At 41.5% G+C, this 18,355-nt stretch overlaps 1 protein-coding gene across 1 annotated transcript in view; it reads right to left on the minus strand.

Annotated features, from left to right (window-relative positions):
- The window catches only part of lrrk2 (leucine-rich repeat kinase 2), a 205,342-nt gene extending 188,733 nt beyond the window's left edge, over window positions 1-16,609 (minus strand). Inside the window, 5 exon segments of the mRNA XM_034175890.1 lie at window positions 394-528; window positions 6,714-6,802; window positions 9,794-9,903; window positions 11,776-11,861; window positions 16,129-16,609. Of these exon segments, the coding sequence (XP_034031781.1) occupies window positions 394-528; window positions 6,714-6,802; window positions 9,794-9,903; window positions 11,776-11,861; window positions 16,129-16,264 (556 nt within the window). The 5' untranslated portion in view covers window positions 16,265-16,609.
- Window positions 16,610-18,355: the final 1,746 nt, after the last annotated feature.

Raw genomic sequence — 18,355 nt, forward strand, 5'->3', positions numbered from 1 at the left:
GCCGGTGTGTCTCTCATCATGTTGTTATTGTTTTTGGTTAGCGGGAGTGCAAACCAGCTGTCCAATTAATCAAAAATGAACTTTTCTAGATTTATAAATTACAGAGTTGTCACAGTCAATCTGTTTTCAAGAAATTACTACTTTACTGTCTATCCAGAGTCAGTTTTTGTTAAATATTGCTATTTTAATCAAAAATAACATTTTCTCCATTAGTGGTCCTTATAAAACATTTTTAAAAATTCAGAAAACCCCAGTTTTCCCCTCTGTTTTTACATTTTGTGGTTTGTGAGCCTTACAGCCTTGTATGTTTAATATCATGTTGCGACATGATTTGGAGGAGGAGGTGCATTCAACAAAATTTGTGTTGTGAGGTGTATTTGTATGTGTCTCCACCTTTCTCCAGGAGAAGCTGCAGAGCTCCACAGCCTTGGAGCTGCACTTCTTCACAGGTAGGATATGTTGTCATCGCATGTACCACAAGGCCAAACACATCCTCATTCTCATCCAGCACCAGAAGAGGAACCAAATCTACACAGCCAAGAATACACAGCAGTGAAACTACACAAATACACGAATATGGTGAACTTATCTGAACTGTTGACTCCATGCGTCTGAAGCCATCACAAACACAAATTTTCAAACCGCTAGCCCATTAATAAATGGCGACCGCCATTACACTTCCAACAACATTCATTCACACAGAAACTAGTATTTTCAAAAATGGTAGAATATTTGCACACTGTATGTTCTTTAAGATTAAACATACACAGTGTGCACATCATATGACACTTGATAATTTACTGCTGATATTCTCTTACATTACAATTAGTCTGATGGAATCTTGATTATTAGGCATGGAGTGATCATAGATCATATGTTAGAAAAAACACATTTTCACTTATCAAAGGATCAACGTGTTTCTAAGCCAGTTTCCTTAAAGGACATGTCGCACCAAAATCATAACAATTAAGATGTAGGCTATAAGAGACCATCCGATAATCCACTGGGATTACTTTGTGCAATTCCATGGCCTGTTTCAAAGTATACGGCATTCGCAACAAACAGCTATGGTGACTTCCAAAAACAAAGTACTCATGAGTACTCGTGTGTTTCCAACAGTGGTGACATGACTATGAGCAGTGTCCCAGTGCATGCTTGAATGGAATGGCGCTGCTAACGTTAAGAACTAAGGCACAGATTAATTCCAAAGTTTACATAAGTGTGATGTCTTGTTGTGATGACTCGATTTTAAGTGATAACTGTTCATTTTGATGCAGTCACGGAAAAAGCAGCAGAAAAGGATTAGGTTTAGTGCACCTGCATGCCTATTAGTCATAAATGCAGCCTGTTAAAATAAAAAGAAAAAAAAAAGATGCTTATGTGTTGTATGCAACCGTGAAAAAAAAAAAAAAAAAAAAAAAAAATATATATATATATATATATATATTAAATAACACCCTGCGATTTTGCAAGTTCTCCCACTTAGAAATCATGGAGGGGTCTGAAATTTTCATCTTAGGCGCATGTCCACTGTGAGAGACATAATCTAAAAAAAAAAAAAAAAAAAAAAAAATACGGAAATCACAATGTATGATTTTTTTAATAATTTATTTGTATGTTGCTGCTGCAAATAAGTATTTGATCCCCTACCAACCAGCAAGAATTCTGGCTCACACAGACCTGTTAATTTTTCTGTAAGAAGCCCTCTTATTCTGCACTCTTTACTTGTATTAATTGCACCTGTTTGAACTTGTTACCTGTATAAAAGACACCTGTTCAGACACTCAATCAATCACACTCCCACCTGTCCACCATAGCCAAGACTAAAGAGCTGTATAAGGACATCAGGGACAAAACTGTAGACCTCCACAAGGCTGGGATGGACTACAGGACAACAGGCAAGCAGCTTGGTAGAAGACAACTGTTATGATTATTTATTAGAAAGTGGAAGAAACACAAGATGACTGTCAATCTCCCTCAGTCTGGGATTCCATGCAAGATCTCACTTTGTGGGGTAAGGATGATTCTGAGAAAGCTCAGAACTACACAGGAGGACCTGGTCAACGACCTGAAGAGAGCTGGGACCACAGTCACAAAGATTACATTAGTAACACATGATGCTGTCATGGTTTAAAATCCTGCAGGGCAGCAAGATCCTCCTGCTCAAGCCAGCACATGTCCAGGCCCGTTTGAAGCTCACCAGTGACCATCTGGATGATCCAGAGGAGGCATGGGAGAAGGTCATGTGGTCAGGTGAGACCAGAATACAGCTTTTTGGAATCAACTCCACTTACCATGTTTAGAGGATGAGAACAACTCCAAGAAAACGATCCCAACCGTGAAGCATGGGGGTGGAAACATCATACTCTGGGGGTGCTCTTCTGCAAAGGGGACAGGACAACTGCACAGTATTGAAGGGAGGATGGATGAGGTCATGTATTGCGAGATTTTGGCAAACAACCTCCTTCCCTCAGTAAGAGCACTGAAGATGGGTCATGGCTGGGTCTTCCAGCATGACAATGACCCCAAACACACAGCCAGGGCAACTAAGGAGGGGCTCCGTAAGAAGCATTTCAAAGTCCTGGAGTGGCCTGGCCAGTCTCCAGACCTGAATTCAATAGAAAATCTTTGGAGGGAGCTGAAACTCCAAACCTGAAAGATTTGGAGAAGATCTGTGTGAAAACCTGGTGAAAAACTACAGGAAACATTTGACCTCTGTAATTGCAAACAAAGGCTACTGTATCAAATATTAACATTGATTTTCACAGGTGTTGAAATTAGGGGTGCCGGGAAAAAAACAAACAAACAAAAAAAAAACGATTCTTGTCCGAATCGCGATTCTTATTTATTAAGATTCTGAATCGATCCAAAATGTCCAAGAATCGATTTTTAAAAAGCATTTTTTTTTTAACATTTTCTTGCTTATTTGCTGTGCGTACTGTTTGTCAGGCAACGGCCTCCGTACTACAGCGTCCCCGCGAGGGGAGGGTCCAGCGTGCTTCAAACATTCGTGAGCTGCGGCTTAGCATGGCGGACGAAGAGCTAATTCAGCCAGCACCATCTTTGCTGAAGGCAAATGTTTGGGCGCATTTTGGATTTTATTATTTGCTGCGTAAGAAGGAGCTTGACATGACTTATGCAGTGTGCAAAATCTGCAAAATGAAAGTCAAGTACTTTGGAAACACTTCAAATTCGCAAGCCCACATGCTACGCCATCACCCGGAGCTAAAAGAAGTGGAGCAGTGGTCTCTGCCGACTACTGGCCAGCGCTTCGCTAAACTGCCAGCCAACTCTGAAAGAGCAAAGCAGATAAGTAAATTTACACTTTAGAATCACTTGGTTAACCTTGTAAAGCTGCATTTTCTTAAACATAAACATTTTTTAAGTAATATAACTATTTCTCAGAGCTCTTTCAATAGAAATTCGATTCCGAATCGAATTGTCACCCCAAGAATCAGAATCGAATTGAATCGTGAGTTGTAAGATTCACATCCCTAGTTGAAATACTTATTTTCAGCAGTAACATATACAAATAAATTATTAAAAAAAAAAAATCATACATTGTGATTTACGGAATTTTTTTTTTTTTTTGATATGTCTCTCACAGTGGACATGCACCTAAGATGAAAATTTCAGACCCCTCCATGATTTCTAAGTGGGAGGACTTGCAAAATCACAGGATGTTCAAATACCTATTTTCCTCACTGTATATGTGTGTGCCTGTGTGTCAATCATGTTGTCTGTAAACAACAACGTCACAGAGACATTCATGTCCATGTACAAAGGCAATAAAACAGCTGACATGCAGGTTAAAACAGAGCAGCAGCCATTTTACTCCGCATGTCAGCTGTTTATTTATTTATTTTAAAAGGGATTCTTCAACATTAATTCTCTTTAAAAGGTTTCTTACAGAGATTAACAGTTTTATGACATTTGACAGAGTCGATAGGTTTAATACTGCCTGTATATTGTTCAAATTCAGGTAGAAGTCCATGTAAACCCGGGGTACTTTTCAATATTCTGCATTTATGCATATGGATAATCAGACAGATGTGATCACATCTGTGTGATTGTATAGATATGATCAGATCTGATTAGACACCATGTTCACGATGGCAATAAATCACCTGAGCTGCATGTTAAAATAGTGTGTTGCGTGCATGCACACACACACCCATAGACTCTCTCAAAGTAAAATAAAAATTTTACTTTCATTGAAAGCTCCTGTGAAAGGAACACAAAGCATGTCGTGTCCTCTGTAAATCCGGGCCATCACTTTCAAATAAAAGCTCAGAAGTTTCATTTTTGGACAGAGCAGGTTCATTTCATGGTGTTTGTCAGTCATCAGGATGTTTCTTCTCATTCTAAAATGTATGTCGCACGCAGAGAAACATCAAGAATTGGAGAGTGAGATGCTTTCCAGAAATGCACCAGTTAACTCACTTACGGTGAGCAATAAAAAACATCAGGGACCAATAATTATCAGCGTATTACAATACTTTGATGTTGTGTTGCTAACTGGGATGATAAAAAAAATGTGCAACATTTCCTTTAAAAAAAAAAAAAAAAAAAAAAGAGCTGCTTCTCACCACAACCCCCCTCCCCATTCAGAGGTTTGGCATCTTTCCTGCAGACTTTATGCATGTAATGCACAGAGCAAAGATAGTTAGTGGGCGTGTCTCAAGCATGAGTCCAGATATGGACTCATGACATATGTCATATCTGTCTGAGACAAGCCTTTTCAACAGCGAAGTATTCATGATTGTAAGACTATCTACGCCCACACAGTCACGATCAGTGGTAGCTGAAGTACTTTATTGCTACTTAATCTTCAAGAACATTTCCATAAAACGCTGGACTCTGCATTTATCGGCATTAGTCTGTGGATGACATCACTCTGAGCAAACACAAAAACAGCACAATGGTGAACGGACAGTGAAACGAACGTTGCAACAACAGATCATGAAACTATTGTGCCATTCATTTGAAAATGATGGCTCGGACTTCATTCAGATCGGTAGACCTTCCAAGCAGGCAGTTTGAAAAAGTTGGGAATATGGTACTTGTTATTTTTCCAGAGCTATGGATTTTCTACCAACTCGTGGCTGTGCACGCGCATCAAACTTGCCTCTCGGTTCAGTGAACTCCAAACAGAGAGGAGACGACAGACACTTTGCACCCCCTCCCAATTTTCTTCATTTTTTTTTTGACAGTCTGTCGGACTTTGGATCCAGATGTGTGCGGAGTTTGCCATCTGTACCACAGCATGATGCTGTATTAACTGGCTGTATGGACATGCAGCTAGAACTCTCCACAACACTGTTTTAACCCGGCTGTGTGGACGTACAGCTGTATTTCTTACACTCAGACTTTTCACAGTTACTGCACAGACATTGGACACTTACAAGCGTGCACCAAGCTGTCTCTCTAGCCATCGAAGAGCACGCACAGTAGCAGCCCCTCTTCACTGTGAGAAGAGGGGCTGCTCTGTTACTGCATCGAAAATTAACACAGTTATCAAATGAAATGATGAGTGACAGTATGTTGTTTTATATGTCAATATATAGAAATAGATACGAGGGTAGGCTGAAAAGTTCTAAGGCTCACTATGATACAGTTAATGCATTAACTGCATCATAGTGAGCCTTAGAACTTTTCAGGCTACCCTCGTATATAGATAGATACTTTTGGCAACACAGAATCACTGTAGCGGTTGTCACAGCCTCCTGCAACACATTTTGCATGTTATTATAAATGTATATAAACTGATCGAAGTGGTGGAAATATTGCTATTGAAATTTAGCAGCAGTTTGTTCACATTCCTTCCCACCGCACGTGCTGAGACTTTTACACAGAGTGACATAAACACTGTCGGAATCATTTGGAAAAATGAGTACTTTGTTTTTGTCAGTCTCCTTTGATGTTTCTTTTGATTGGAGTATGTTTAGGGACAGGTCACAGAAGTGTACACATTAATACAGGTATATCACCACACGGCCTCTAACAGGCAAAATCTGAGTTATGAATTCTGTACAACATGTCGTTTAATTATGACTCCAATCATATTTAACTGTAAAAGGTAAAAACTTTTCCCACTGTAAATGCTCCAGGCAGAGAGAAAGAAAGTGAGGAAATGCACCTGTTCACGCGCTGGACAAAGTTCAAGGGAGCGGTACTCCACGCATTACCATAAGAATTCAGCAAAAGGCCTGGTGAAAATTATTAATCATTATTCAGGTTTTACTGAGTTTATCAACAAAATTAAAAAACTGGTATGTAGGCTGAACTTTCTGCACTTTCAACAAGCATTCAAACTGAAAGTGTGAGGAATTTAATGGGAGGACCGCTTAATTCGGTCATATGACTATTGGCACGTATCCATGTCAAATGACTCCAGAGGGTTTAATGACAGGTAAGTGCAACAAATTTGCTTTTATCATATGCCTTAAAATCATCTCACTGCTGCCAAGGTCACAGTGCAAAACTGTTCTACATCCAAGAGTCTAAGATGTTTCAGACATTTTATATATATATATATATATATATATATATATATATATATATATATATATATATATATATATATATATATATATACACACACACACACACACACACACACACACACACACACACACACACATAAAGAAAAGCATCACATGCCAAGTCATGGAGTTCTTACTTGTTACTGTAAATTCTATGTATGAGTGTACCTGATCTGAGTAGGAGAGCCAGAGCCCGAAGTCCAACCATGGTCATTGTGCGGTCTGTGATGTAGTGAGACAGTATTTTCAAGATGTGCCTGGGGATCACAACCAAGGAATGGGGGAAAGAGTTGGAGTCAACAGACAGAAATGTGACATCATCCGCCTTTTGAGAGCACTGCAGCCATTATTCCAAAATTGACAATTCTGGAAAAAAAAAAAAGAAATGTTTGTTTACCTTTTGTATTGTGTTTATGTAGATTTTACAGTAATTGCTTTTAGGTCTTATTTTTAAACTTGACAAAATAGATTTGATTCTTAGATCCATCTCGATGCAGACATGGATAATTATAAATCACTCACTCATCCTCAAGCGCTTATCCGAGATCGGGTCACGGGGGCAACAGCTCTAGCAGGGGACCCCAGACTTCCCCCTCCTGTGCCACACTGACCACCTCTGACAGGGGGATCCCAAGGCGTTCCCAGGACAGTGTGGAGATATAATCTGCCCACCTAGTCCTGGGTCTCCTCCCAGATGGACGTGCCTGGAACACCTCCCGAGGGAGGTGCCCAGGAAGCATCCTTACCAGATGCCCGAACCACCTCAGCTGGCTCCTTTCAACACGAAGGAGCAGCGGCTCTACTCCGAGCTCCCCACAGATGACCGAGCTTCTTACCCTGTCTCTAAGGGAGACACCAGCCAAGGAAGCCCATTTCAGCTGCTTATACCCGCAATCTAGTTCTTTCAGTCATGACCCAACCCTCATGACCATAGGTGAGAGTAGGAACGAAGACTGACCAGTAGATCGAGAGCTTCGCCTTTTGGCTCAGCTCCCTTTTCATCACAACATTATGGTAGAGCGAATACAACACCGCCCCTGCTGCGCTGATTCTCCGGCCAATCTCACGCTCCATTGTCCCCTCACATGTGAACAAGACCCAGAGGTACCTGAACTCCTTCACTTGGGGCAAGACCGTATTCCCTACTCAGTAGGGTTGGGTATCGAGAACCGGTTCTTTTCGGGTATCGTTAAGAAATGATTTGATCCACTGACATCAATAGCCTTTTTGCTTAACGAGTCCCTCATCGGTCCTTCAGAGTGACCGTTGTTTTTAGGGGTGTTTGTTCGGAAAATGATCATTTCTCTATGTTGATTGCAGACCCTACAGCGGGTCTGTAATCAACCATTTCTGCAGTGCTCTCGAAGCCATTAAAATATGACAATCGTGAGTTACTTTTGTGTGGATTAAAGTCACTAACTGGGACTCCTGTCTTGTTGCGAGAAAGAAACGAGACTCGTCCTCTGTTCCGTTTGTACAGCTCCAAATGCTGCATTGCTCTCTGCTGAGAGCCTGAGAAAGAGTCCGGTCGGAATTAATAACTTCAAAGCGAATCGCCTTTAAATCAAATGACACGTCTTTCCAAACGTTGTAATACAAACAATAAACTGCAATCGATCAAAATGTTTTTTTCCTCCCAAAATGAGACGTCCTGCGCTGATGTGCAGCACAGCCAGCTGAGCTCATAGAGCAGCAGATAAGTGAATATTTACTGAGAGATCCTTCAAATGGTGATGCAAGCACCATTCCTTTTTAAAACCATATTCACTCAACTAATAATTTGCATCACTTTTTACCAAAATTGGAGCAACTTTAACTTTTGACCTGGGTAACTCCAGAAAAGAACAAGGTCCAATCCCTATCAAGGAGAGTGGTTCTGGAGTTGAGGCTGTGCATGGAGGCGAGGCCCACCAGATCTAACTGGCATCACTCCACCTCCCGCACAAGCTCTGGCTCCTTCCCCCACAGTGAGGTAGCCCCTGCCGCTTGGGTCTGGTCCACCGAGGCCCTCAACTTTCACTGCCACCCATAGGACAGTGCACCAAACACCAGCGATTCCCCCTGTGGGTGGTGAGCCCACAGGGTGGAGATGGAAGGTCCACATTGCCTTTTTGGGTTGTGCCCAATTGGGCTCTGTGGCAAACCCAGCCACCAGGAAGGAGGAGGAAACAGAGAGCCAGATGTGTGGCTTCACACGGCTCTCTTCTCACTCGTTTTCCCAAAAATCAGGCACAGCAGCAGGTGGAACGCCTGCAGGAGCAGGCTGAGGAGCAATGGAAGAAGACTTTTAGCCGACTTGGCATCAGTCCTTCTTCAGCATACTGCAGCAATGAAACTGAAGGAGGTGCAGCAGGGTTTAATTGTGCACACGTCAGAGAAGAACGCTGTCACGCTCTATTAAGGATCACCACTAATCAAGAGGGATCAACACGCTCAGTTGCGACCTCCATGACATGAAGCGAAATGAGGGTGGTGCGTGACATTCGTGGAAGATTTTTTGACAGCCAAAAACATGCTCCACGAAAATCATAAATATCACACACCAACACACACTATTAAGAAACCTATTCAAATGCATTAAGTCACATTTACAACATCAGGAATGTGCCAAGAATGACGCAAATATGACATTCATAACGCATCTTGCCTATGTGTAAACAGCATTAGACGGGCTTCTTCCAGCTTCCATTTACAGATGATGGAGGCCACTGTGCTCACTGGGACCTTCAAGGCAGCAGAAATGTTTCTGTACACTTCCCTAGATTTGTGCCTTGTGAAAATCCTGTCTCAGAGGTCTACAGACAATTCCTTTGACTTCATGCTTGGTTTGTGCTCTGACATGCACTGTCAACTGTGGGGCCTTAGATGTAGACAGGTGTGTGTCTTTCCAAATCATGTCCAATCAACTGAATTTACTCCAGGTGGACTCCAATTAAGCTGTAGAAACATCTCAAGGATGATCAGTGGAAACAGGATGCACATGAGCTCAATTCTGAGCTTCATGACAAAGACTGTGAATAGTTATGTACATGTGATTTCTTTGTTTTTGTATTTTTTATAAATTTTCAAAACTCTCAAAAAAACCCAAACTTTTTCACATTGTCATTATGAGGTATTGTGTGTAGAATTTGGGGTAAAAATGTAATTTAATTAATTCTGGAATAAGGCTATAACATAACAAAATGCGGGAAAAGTGCTGTGAATACTCTCCAGATGCAGTATAAGCTCGGTTTTACAGCATCACTTACTCATGTACTTTCAGTACCTCCCAGTCCTTAACTACTTGCAGAGGTCTGGTCAGCTGATCCAGAGTGTCGGGGCATATCTCAATCAGCCGACACAGCAGTGAACAGCCCACCTGTAGCAAGAAGACCCATGTTCAGTAAAGATGACATTTTCAGGTTCTAAGTGAACAGGCCAGAAAACACTCAAAGTGAAACAACAAAAACAATCACTCAGACAGGAAAGGAATAAACAAACAGATTGAAGGAAAATATCACATTAAAAAATTAAATCAGGTTTGTTCATTATTTAGGCTTTCCTAGCAATCAAGTCTCTCAGTCTACACACCCTTTATGAATCACTTTGTTCAAGAAAAATCCTTTATCAACAAAAAGGAATGAATGAGAGTGAACGGGCAGCCAAGATACAGTCACCTACACCATTACATACATGTGTGGACAAAATTGTAGGTGACCACGCAAGAAGGAAATGAGCAAGGAAAGGCACCAAGACACCCATGACAACTCTGAAAGTTATAGGCGTAAGTGGTGTGTTTTGTTGTCTGAAAATCCCTCTCTGCTCCACTTCACTACGAGGCTGTGAGTGGTGGTGCAACAGACAAAAGTGGCACTGTGCACAATTTCTCCAATCACAGTCACAGAAGCCTATCAGTTACTCAGATTGTCTTGGTGGCTCCCCTCACTCTTCTCCTTCTTGTACAGACACTCAGTTTTTGAGAACTGCCTCTTCTAGACAGATTTACTATAGAGTGCCATACTGTTTGTATTTCTTCATAACTGATGTAAATGAAGTCCAAGACATATTCAGTGACGTGGAAATGTTCATGTATCCATCCCCTGACTTATCTGAAGAAAATTATCTGTAATAATGATGATTTACTGTAAATTTATCAAAGGGTGACAGTAATCGTATCCAGCATCCATTTTATGTCAGGATTTTTTGTTTCACTTTATGAAAGCAATTTCTTTTGTTCTCCTTGCCAAATAACTGGACATAAAAAAATGATTAAACAAACCTGCATTGTTTAGATTTATTTATGACCATATATTAAAATGCGTACATAAAATATAGGGATGTCAACAATTTTGGCTACATGTGTACTGGACAAATCCTACAGGGCTCTCAAGTTTCATCAAAAGTTTGGAATGAGATTAGGCCGACATCTATTCAGGGCAGAGCCTTCAAAACTTGTCAGCCACCGCTCCTCAATCCCCTTATTAAACAGTGCCACTTGTAGCAACAGAGACAACAGTACTGTTATATTTGCTGACATCAAAAGTGGAGACAGAAGAACATGTTTACCAGAAGGCTGTTCTCACGACTCGGACATGGAGCGTTCTTCTTTCCTTTCTTTTTCACATAACATAAAGCATAGATTGGCTTCATCCTGGCATCAAAGTTGTCAGATATTAAGTCACTGACATCTACTGTGACATGAGGGGGAGGCGGGGCCTTTCTTCATTTCTTTACTGCGCAATGTGCATAATGAGTGTGTAGGTAGGTCCAGGTCACCGCAAAAGCAATGTAATGGCCAAACAGTCCATCCAATTTTATTTATTGCAGCGCAGCTTCGACATACACAGGCTTGCATGATTTAGACAATGTGCATGGTGAAACTCCCAACAATATTTAACTGTAAAAGGTGGCTGTAAAAAGGTGCTTATCATTATTGACGCTGTAAACGAGTCAACCTAGCTTTCAGTTTGGCTCACTGTTCTGCATCATGTCTCATAAAATGGGTAAAAGAGATGTCACGGGATGTTTTTAACAAGCTGGAATAGACACTCGTTCGTTAACATTTAAACTATATGAGCAGAAACACATTTATCATTTTAGCATGCCGTACTTGATATGATTCACATTTATTTTCACTCTATAAAATGTGGCAACAACTGTTGTCAAACTGATTTGTGTCACATGAAGCTTGCTTTGCTGCTGATGAAGTCAATTATGACAGACTGTGCTGTGTTACAAATTCTCACTGTACCTCCTGGACGTCTCTGCTGTTGAAGTAGGATGGCAGCATGACCATGAGGGGCACGTGGACCGATTTGCCTTCAAACAGTTCATGTGCTGCACAACAGAGCAACAGATGAGCATACGATGAACACACACAATCTTCCATACTCATTACCCGAGGCCATCAAATATGGCCATCGGGTATTGTGAAGTCTTTTCATCTGTCCGTCTATCTGTCTGTCTGAGCTTAGCATAAGTCCAGTCCTATTACTGCCAGAGTCTTCAAATTCACAGGGAGCGTTCTTGGGACACAGACCTTGGACAAGGTCATTGATGGCTAAATTTGACATATTTTAAGAGGTCTTTAAAGAGGTTAAAAAGTCACATTCTGTTCCTATTTTATGGCATGATCTCGCAGCCATTAGTGTGGTGACGTCACTTCCTGGTGTCGCTAGCTGCTAACTTTGCTACATTTTTGGCTAAATATAACACCTTTGTCACATATTATGTAAAAACTAGTGAGAAATAAATGCTTCTAAAACTGAAAACGCTGTTTTTGTAACCTGATAACCCCTCTAAAGTGATTTACAAGACATTTTGCGGACATCAGTGTGCACACTAACTTCCGCTAAATCAAAGCTAACTTCTGCTCTAGTCAAAAGCTCAGACACATACATGCACGCCATCCTGCAGACCCTGATAAAATGTAAATATTGTTTACGATTGATTGATAGAGAGGCTTTATTGAACATGTACAAATTGTACGTAAGAAAACAAACACATGATAAAGAACAGAATGCTCATATGGCCCAGCATTGGACCTGTTTGGGCATTGAGGGGGTTCCATACTCTCATCTCTAACTTCAGTGGAAAGAAATTTAATCCAAAATGGCTCCCAAGATGGCTGTTGTTGTGACAATACTCCAAAATGTTCCCTCCCCACAGGCAGGGATTTGAGTTTTGGTTTGGTGTTGTTTTTGGTGATATAAGCAACTATTTAGATGTCTTGAACAGTGGAACAATAATTCTACATGACTCTGTGTGTAAACAAAACAGGAGTGAATTCAGAGACGCCACTTTTATGTATGCAATCACTATTAATCAGTCTTATTGAGATGTATGTGATGTTGTTTTGTTTATTTTTTTTTTACTGAAAACACAGCAGGTTACTAAGAGGTGGAGACGGACTTGTGTTGATCGCCAAATTAAAGCCATATTACATTTGGAGACAAAAGCAGCCTAGATTGACTGTGTGTACTGGTGCAAGTCATAAAGTGGACACAGGCGCAGTGATCTTCAGGCAGGTAACAGTCAGCACTTGAGGTTATGTCATTTTTATGAGTAAAAATAGCTCAGAATCTGTGTGCATTTTTCAGACAATGTATGGGTAATTTTATATTTAAGAGCAACATCAGGACTTGCATAATTTAAAGAGTTGGAAGTAATGATACATAATCTGGTACAACCCCAATTCCAATGAAGCTGGGACGTTGTGTAAAATGTAAAAACAGAAATAAAATGATTTGCAAATCCTCTTCAACCTATATTCAATTGAATACACCACAAAGACAAGATATTTAACGTTGTTTTTGTGCAAATATTTGCTAATTTTGAAATGGATTCCTGCAACACGTTTAAAAAAAGCTGGGACAGTAGAATGTTTACCACTGTGTTACATCACCTTTCTTTCTAATAACACTCAATAAGCATTTGGGAACTGAGGACACTAATTGTTGAAGCTTTGTAGGTGGAATTCTTTCCAATTATTGCTTAATGTATGACTTCAGTTGTTCAACAATCTGGGGTCTCCGTTGTCATATCTGACGCTTCATAATGCGCCACACATTTTCAATGGGCGACAGGTCTGGACTGCAGGCAGGCCAGTCTAGTACCCGCACTCTTTTACTATGAAGCCACGCTGTTGTAACACGTGCAGAATGTGGCTTGGCATTGTCTTTGTTGTGAAAGTGTCGTGACACGGACCCACAACAGGGGGCGGTAATGAACAGACAATGGATAAGCCAAAAGTAACAATTTAATGTTGTGAATCGCACAACGACGCACAGACAATAACAATATGGTGGACTGTCAATCATACACCAGGTGACGTGTGGGCATGCTCGACGATAGAAGACGCCTGGCGAGAGAAGAGCCGAATCCCCACACAGCTTCCACCACCAACGGAGCTGAAGAACACCGGAGCCGCCAAGCCCTGCGCCCCAGGTGGCCGCTGTCTTCAGCAGTCAGACCCGGTACTGCTGGCAGAAAACAGAGACAGTCCTGATGAGTGTGAGTTCGCACACTCAGTAATCCCACAGTCAGTGTTTAGTTAGGAGGGAGCACCTCCACCTCCAATCACACACTCGTGCAGCTCCTGTTTCACCACTTATGTGGTTTGGGGTGTGAGGCGAAGCCGTTGCAGATCACACCAAACGCCAATCCCACAGATAAGGACACACCAGGAAAACGGCTGCAAATAAGTTCAGATTAATACTCAATGTTTTGAGTCAGCAGAGAAAGTTATCTGAATGGTAGCTGATTTCTCGGCGAGGAGGTGGAGTTGCAGTCCGGCCTTTATGGTGATGGTGATGAGATGAATGAGTGACAGCTGGTGCTGAGGATGAGTGACAGCTGTCACTCCCAGTGGCTCCGGCGCCCTCTCGTGCTTGAAGCCCGCACTCCAAGCAGGGCGCCATCTGGTGGTGGTGGGCCAGCACTACCTCCTCTTCAGCAGCCCACACAACAGTCTTGCTGAAATAAGCAGGGACGTCCCTGAAAAAGACGTTGCTTGCATGGCAGCATGTGTTGCTCCAGAACCTGGATGTACCTTTCAGCACTGATGTGCCATCACAGATGTGTAAGTTGCCCATGCCATGGGCACTAACACGCCCCGTTACCATCACAAATGCTGGCTTTTGAACTTTGCGCTGGTAACAATCTGGATGGTCTTTTTCCTCTTTTGTCCAGAGGACACGATGTCCATATTTCCAAAAGCAATTTGAAATGTGGACTCATCAGACAACAGCAAACTGTTTCACTTTGCGTCCATTTTGTCCATTTCCAATGAGCTCGGGCCCACAGAAGGTGGCGGTGTTTCTGGATGTTGTTGATGTATGGCTTTCGCTTTGCATGGTAGAGTTTTAACTTGCACTTGTAGATGTAGTCACGAACTGTGTTAACTGACAGTGGTTTTCTGAAGTGTTCCTGAGCCCACGCGGTAAGATCCTTTACACAATGATGTCAGTTTTTAATGCAGTGCCGCCTGAGGGATTGAAGGTCACGGGCATTCAATGTTGGTTTTCTTGCTGCTTACGTACATGCACACACAAATAAATTCAACAGCCACGTTGAGTACTTAAAACAGTGGAAATAGACTGTGGAAGTCTGAGTGAAAAGGGCATGAAGGCTACAGCGCTGGAGTAGGAACTTGATCTAGAGCTTCGAAGATGCATCCTTGCTGCAAATTAAATTCCTGAAAATTTATAGAAGTCAGTGTTCATCATACACAGACACTTTTTTTGGCTCCGTGACCTTCAAAACTAGGTGAAGGCCATTCATCATCATCAAACATGACAAAGACCTTCAAGAGATGTCCCAATTTAGTAAACCTGTGTTACTTCCTTGAAAGGTGATTGGGAGTACAGTGTTGCCGATATTTTTTGGCCCAATGATGTGCAAAATTAGGTCAACACCAGTCATCACTGAGGGTGGCCTAGACCTTGAAGGGATACGTGTTTGCTGCAAATTTGATCAACCTGTCTGAAATCCTTAGAAAGTTATTGAGAGCACAGTCCTCATCACACACAGACACTAGTTTTGGATCTGTGAGCTTCAATATTTGGTCAGCGGCACTCATCATCAAACTTGACCAAGACCTTCAAGGAACGTGTCCCTGATGCAAATTTTAGGAACTTGTTTCAAATCTGTGAAAGGTTACAGGTTGTACAGGGTTCCAAACAGACGGATGGACGCACAGCATTTCAAGGCAACAGGTGACAAAGGTTTAGAAAAATGTACAAAGTAAAATGACGTAAAAAATACAATTATATTTGCCTAAGATATGTAGTGTAGTGGAAGTAGTAGAAAGTAAATTCCTCAGATTTGTACTGAAGTATAGTTGTCTACATGTGCTTAATTACTTTACACCACGTGACTGACACAAAGTCCCAACTCTTCAGTCTCACAAATATCTAAGTGTCTCATAATTATCATCTCAGAAATGTCAACAAAGTTTTTTCCAGCTGCTTTCCACAAACAGTCACTCCTATCGACGCATCACAAATAAAACGCACAAAAGCGTCTCAAAACAACATTGAAGTCCGTCCGAAAGCAAAACAAATTAAATCTGCGCCGCTGACGGACGCTGCGCCTCTTTTCTTACCGCAGTCTGTGTGCGTCAGAAAAAGCAGGTCCTGGATGATTTGAATCAACGTGCACAGCTGCCTGTCTTCTTGCGGGATGTTTAACCGCACCAGGAGCTTCCTCAGCCTCTCTTCTAACTCCTCTTTGTTGACCATGGTCCTTGAAGTGCGGCTGGACGCGCATTTGGCTGAAGAAGAAAACTAAGCGAAGGGTTTTGCTGTTAGCCTAGCTCCATGACGTCATCACCGCTCCACGCTCAACCCTCCGCTGAAAAACTTTCTTTTTTTCTACCGCACAAGATGATGTTCCTCTTTTCGGTCGACTTTCTGTTCTTTGTGCGGGGAAACACCGGGCTCCTGTGTGACAGGCGTGTTCCTCCTTTCACGTCATATGGCTCCAGAAAAATTTCCCGTCTGAGTGGATTTAAAGCGCCCAAACTCTGGACGCAGAGCTGCAGCACGTAGTAAACACGGTGACGTCAGAGTTTGTCAGTCAAAGTTTGTCACTCGGTCATAACGGTGGGCTTTTTTTTTTAAAACTCGCCTTTTTTTTTTTAACGCTGAGACATTTGCAAATCACGTTCCCTCCTACTAAAGATCGCCACAGCGCCACCTACAGACAGGGGTGGATCCAGACATTTTTATTTGAAGGGGTGCGGGCGGTTAAATGGCTCATTCATGGATTGACAGTGTAATATTTTCACTGATATCATGGGCGCAATTTGTGGGGGATAGGGGGGACATGTCCCCCCCACCTTTTCAACCAGGGGGGACAGAATATGGTATGTCCCCCCACTTTCTGACATGTGTGTGTACTTGAAACATGCTATGCCAGTCTTATGTGCAAACCATGTCAGTCTTATGTGGAAAACCATGTCAGAATAGTATCTTTGTTTCTGCAAGTTTGTATTTTTAGCAGCATTGACTTGTTTACAACACCTGTTTCTTGTTTGTTACATTCAGAATTTTCTGGGACTGCATTTGCCCAGATTTGAAACCAAAAATAGTTGCCTCTAGGGACTAGTGTCTACACATATGCTAATTTACTAAATTCTGAAAGTTAGAAAAGGAAATCAGAAAAGCTATCTAGGACCTCAGAAAGCCCATCTGCAATTATTGCTTGATCTCCAAAATCAGTCTATGCAAGCGAAATTATGTTCAGTATGAGTGTTGTCATTAGTGCCACTTCGAAAATTAAATTCATGATAAGTAATTTAAACTAAACTTATGATCTGTTGTTTTTTCAAACTTATGCAAAAACAAATCTTGAGAAAAAAATACAGTATGCGATAGTTAATAATTATTAAGAGCCTGTTCTTTCATATTTATCAATACATTTTACCACAATGCAGTTTTTTTTAATGAAAACTCAACCTATCATTCTTTTTGAATTCTACACATGTGGTGATACCTTATTTACACGAGGATGTTAATAAAATCAGTGCTGGCTATTCTCAGAATAAAGTACTTATAGCCACAGTTTCAAATTGCATAAGTCAAATGGTTTATGGTCTTCTCAAAACATTAAAATTACTGTTCTGGATGCTCAGAATGCATCTGAGCTTATCTAGAAACCATTGGTTTCTGGGGGCCTAAAGCGGCCCCCAGACCCCTGGCCGATAGGCTTCGGCCCTGCGGGCCTCGCACTTTGGCCCCCTCAATTTCTAGTTCTAAATTGCACCCTTGACTGATATTAAAACTTTTTATGCTAGTAATAGATGATACAGTGTAAAAATTATTTCATATTGTTGAACACAGTGAAATTAGTTTTTTCAGTGGAAGATAATGACGTTAACCCCTCCCCCCCGCTTACTTTATTGTTCCCGGTCAAATTGACCGACCTGCTTTTAACTGCTGTTAAATTAACCCAAACACCATTAATCATCACCAGTTTTTTAAAATTTACGTAACACTCTATTTAGCTGTGAACAATGTCTCAGAGTAGTGGTTAACACGAATAACTGGAGTGAAAATACAAATAGGCACTGAAAATGTATTCCAAAATGAACATGGAATGTAATAAGAAGTGGAAAACCACAGACCAAACTCTTCAACATGAAGTTGCGTGTGTGTGTCTGCATGTGACTTTATGCACACGAGTGGCATTTGACACTTGTTTGATTCATTGTTTGAGCAATATACTCCTGCTAGAATCAACAGACACATGTAGGCTTGGAGGTCAGTCAGGTCTAGTTCTCTCCAGGTGTCCCCAAACACACGCCTCCCCTTCCAGATTGGTCATCTCCA

Source organism: Thalassophryne amazonica, chromosome 8 (assembly GCF_902500255.1).
Source record: "Thalassophryne amazonica chromosome 8, fThaAma1.1, whole genome shotgun sequence".
NCBI lineage: Eukaryota > Metazoa > Chordata > Actinopteri > Batrachoidiformes > Batrachoididae > Thalassophryne > Thalassophryne amazonica.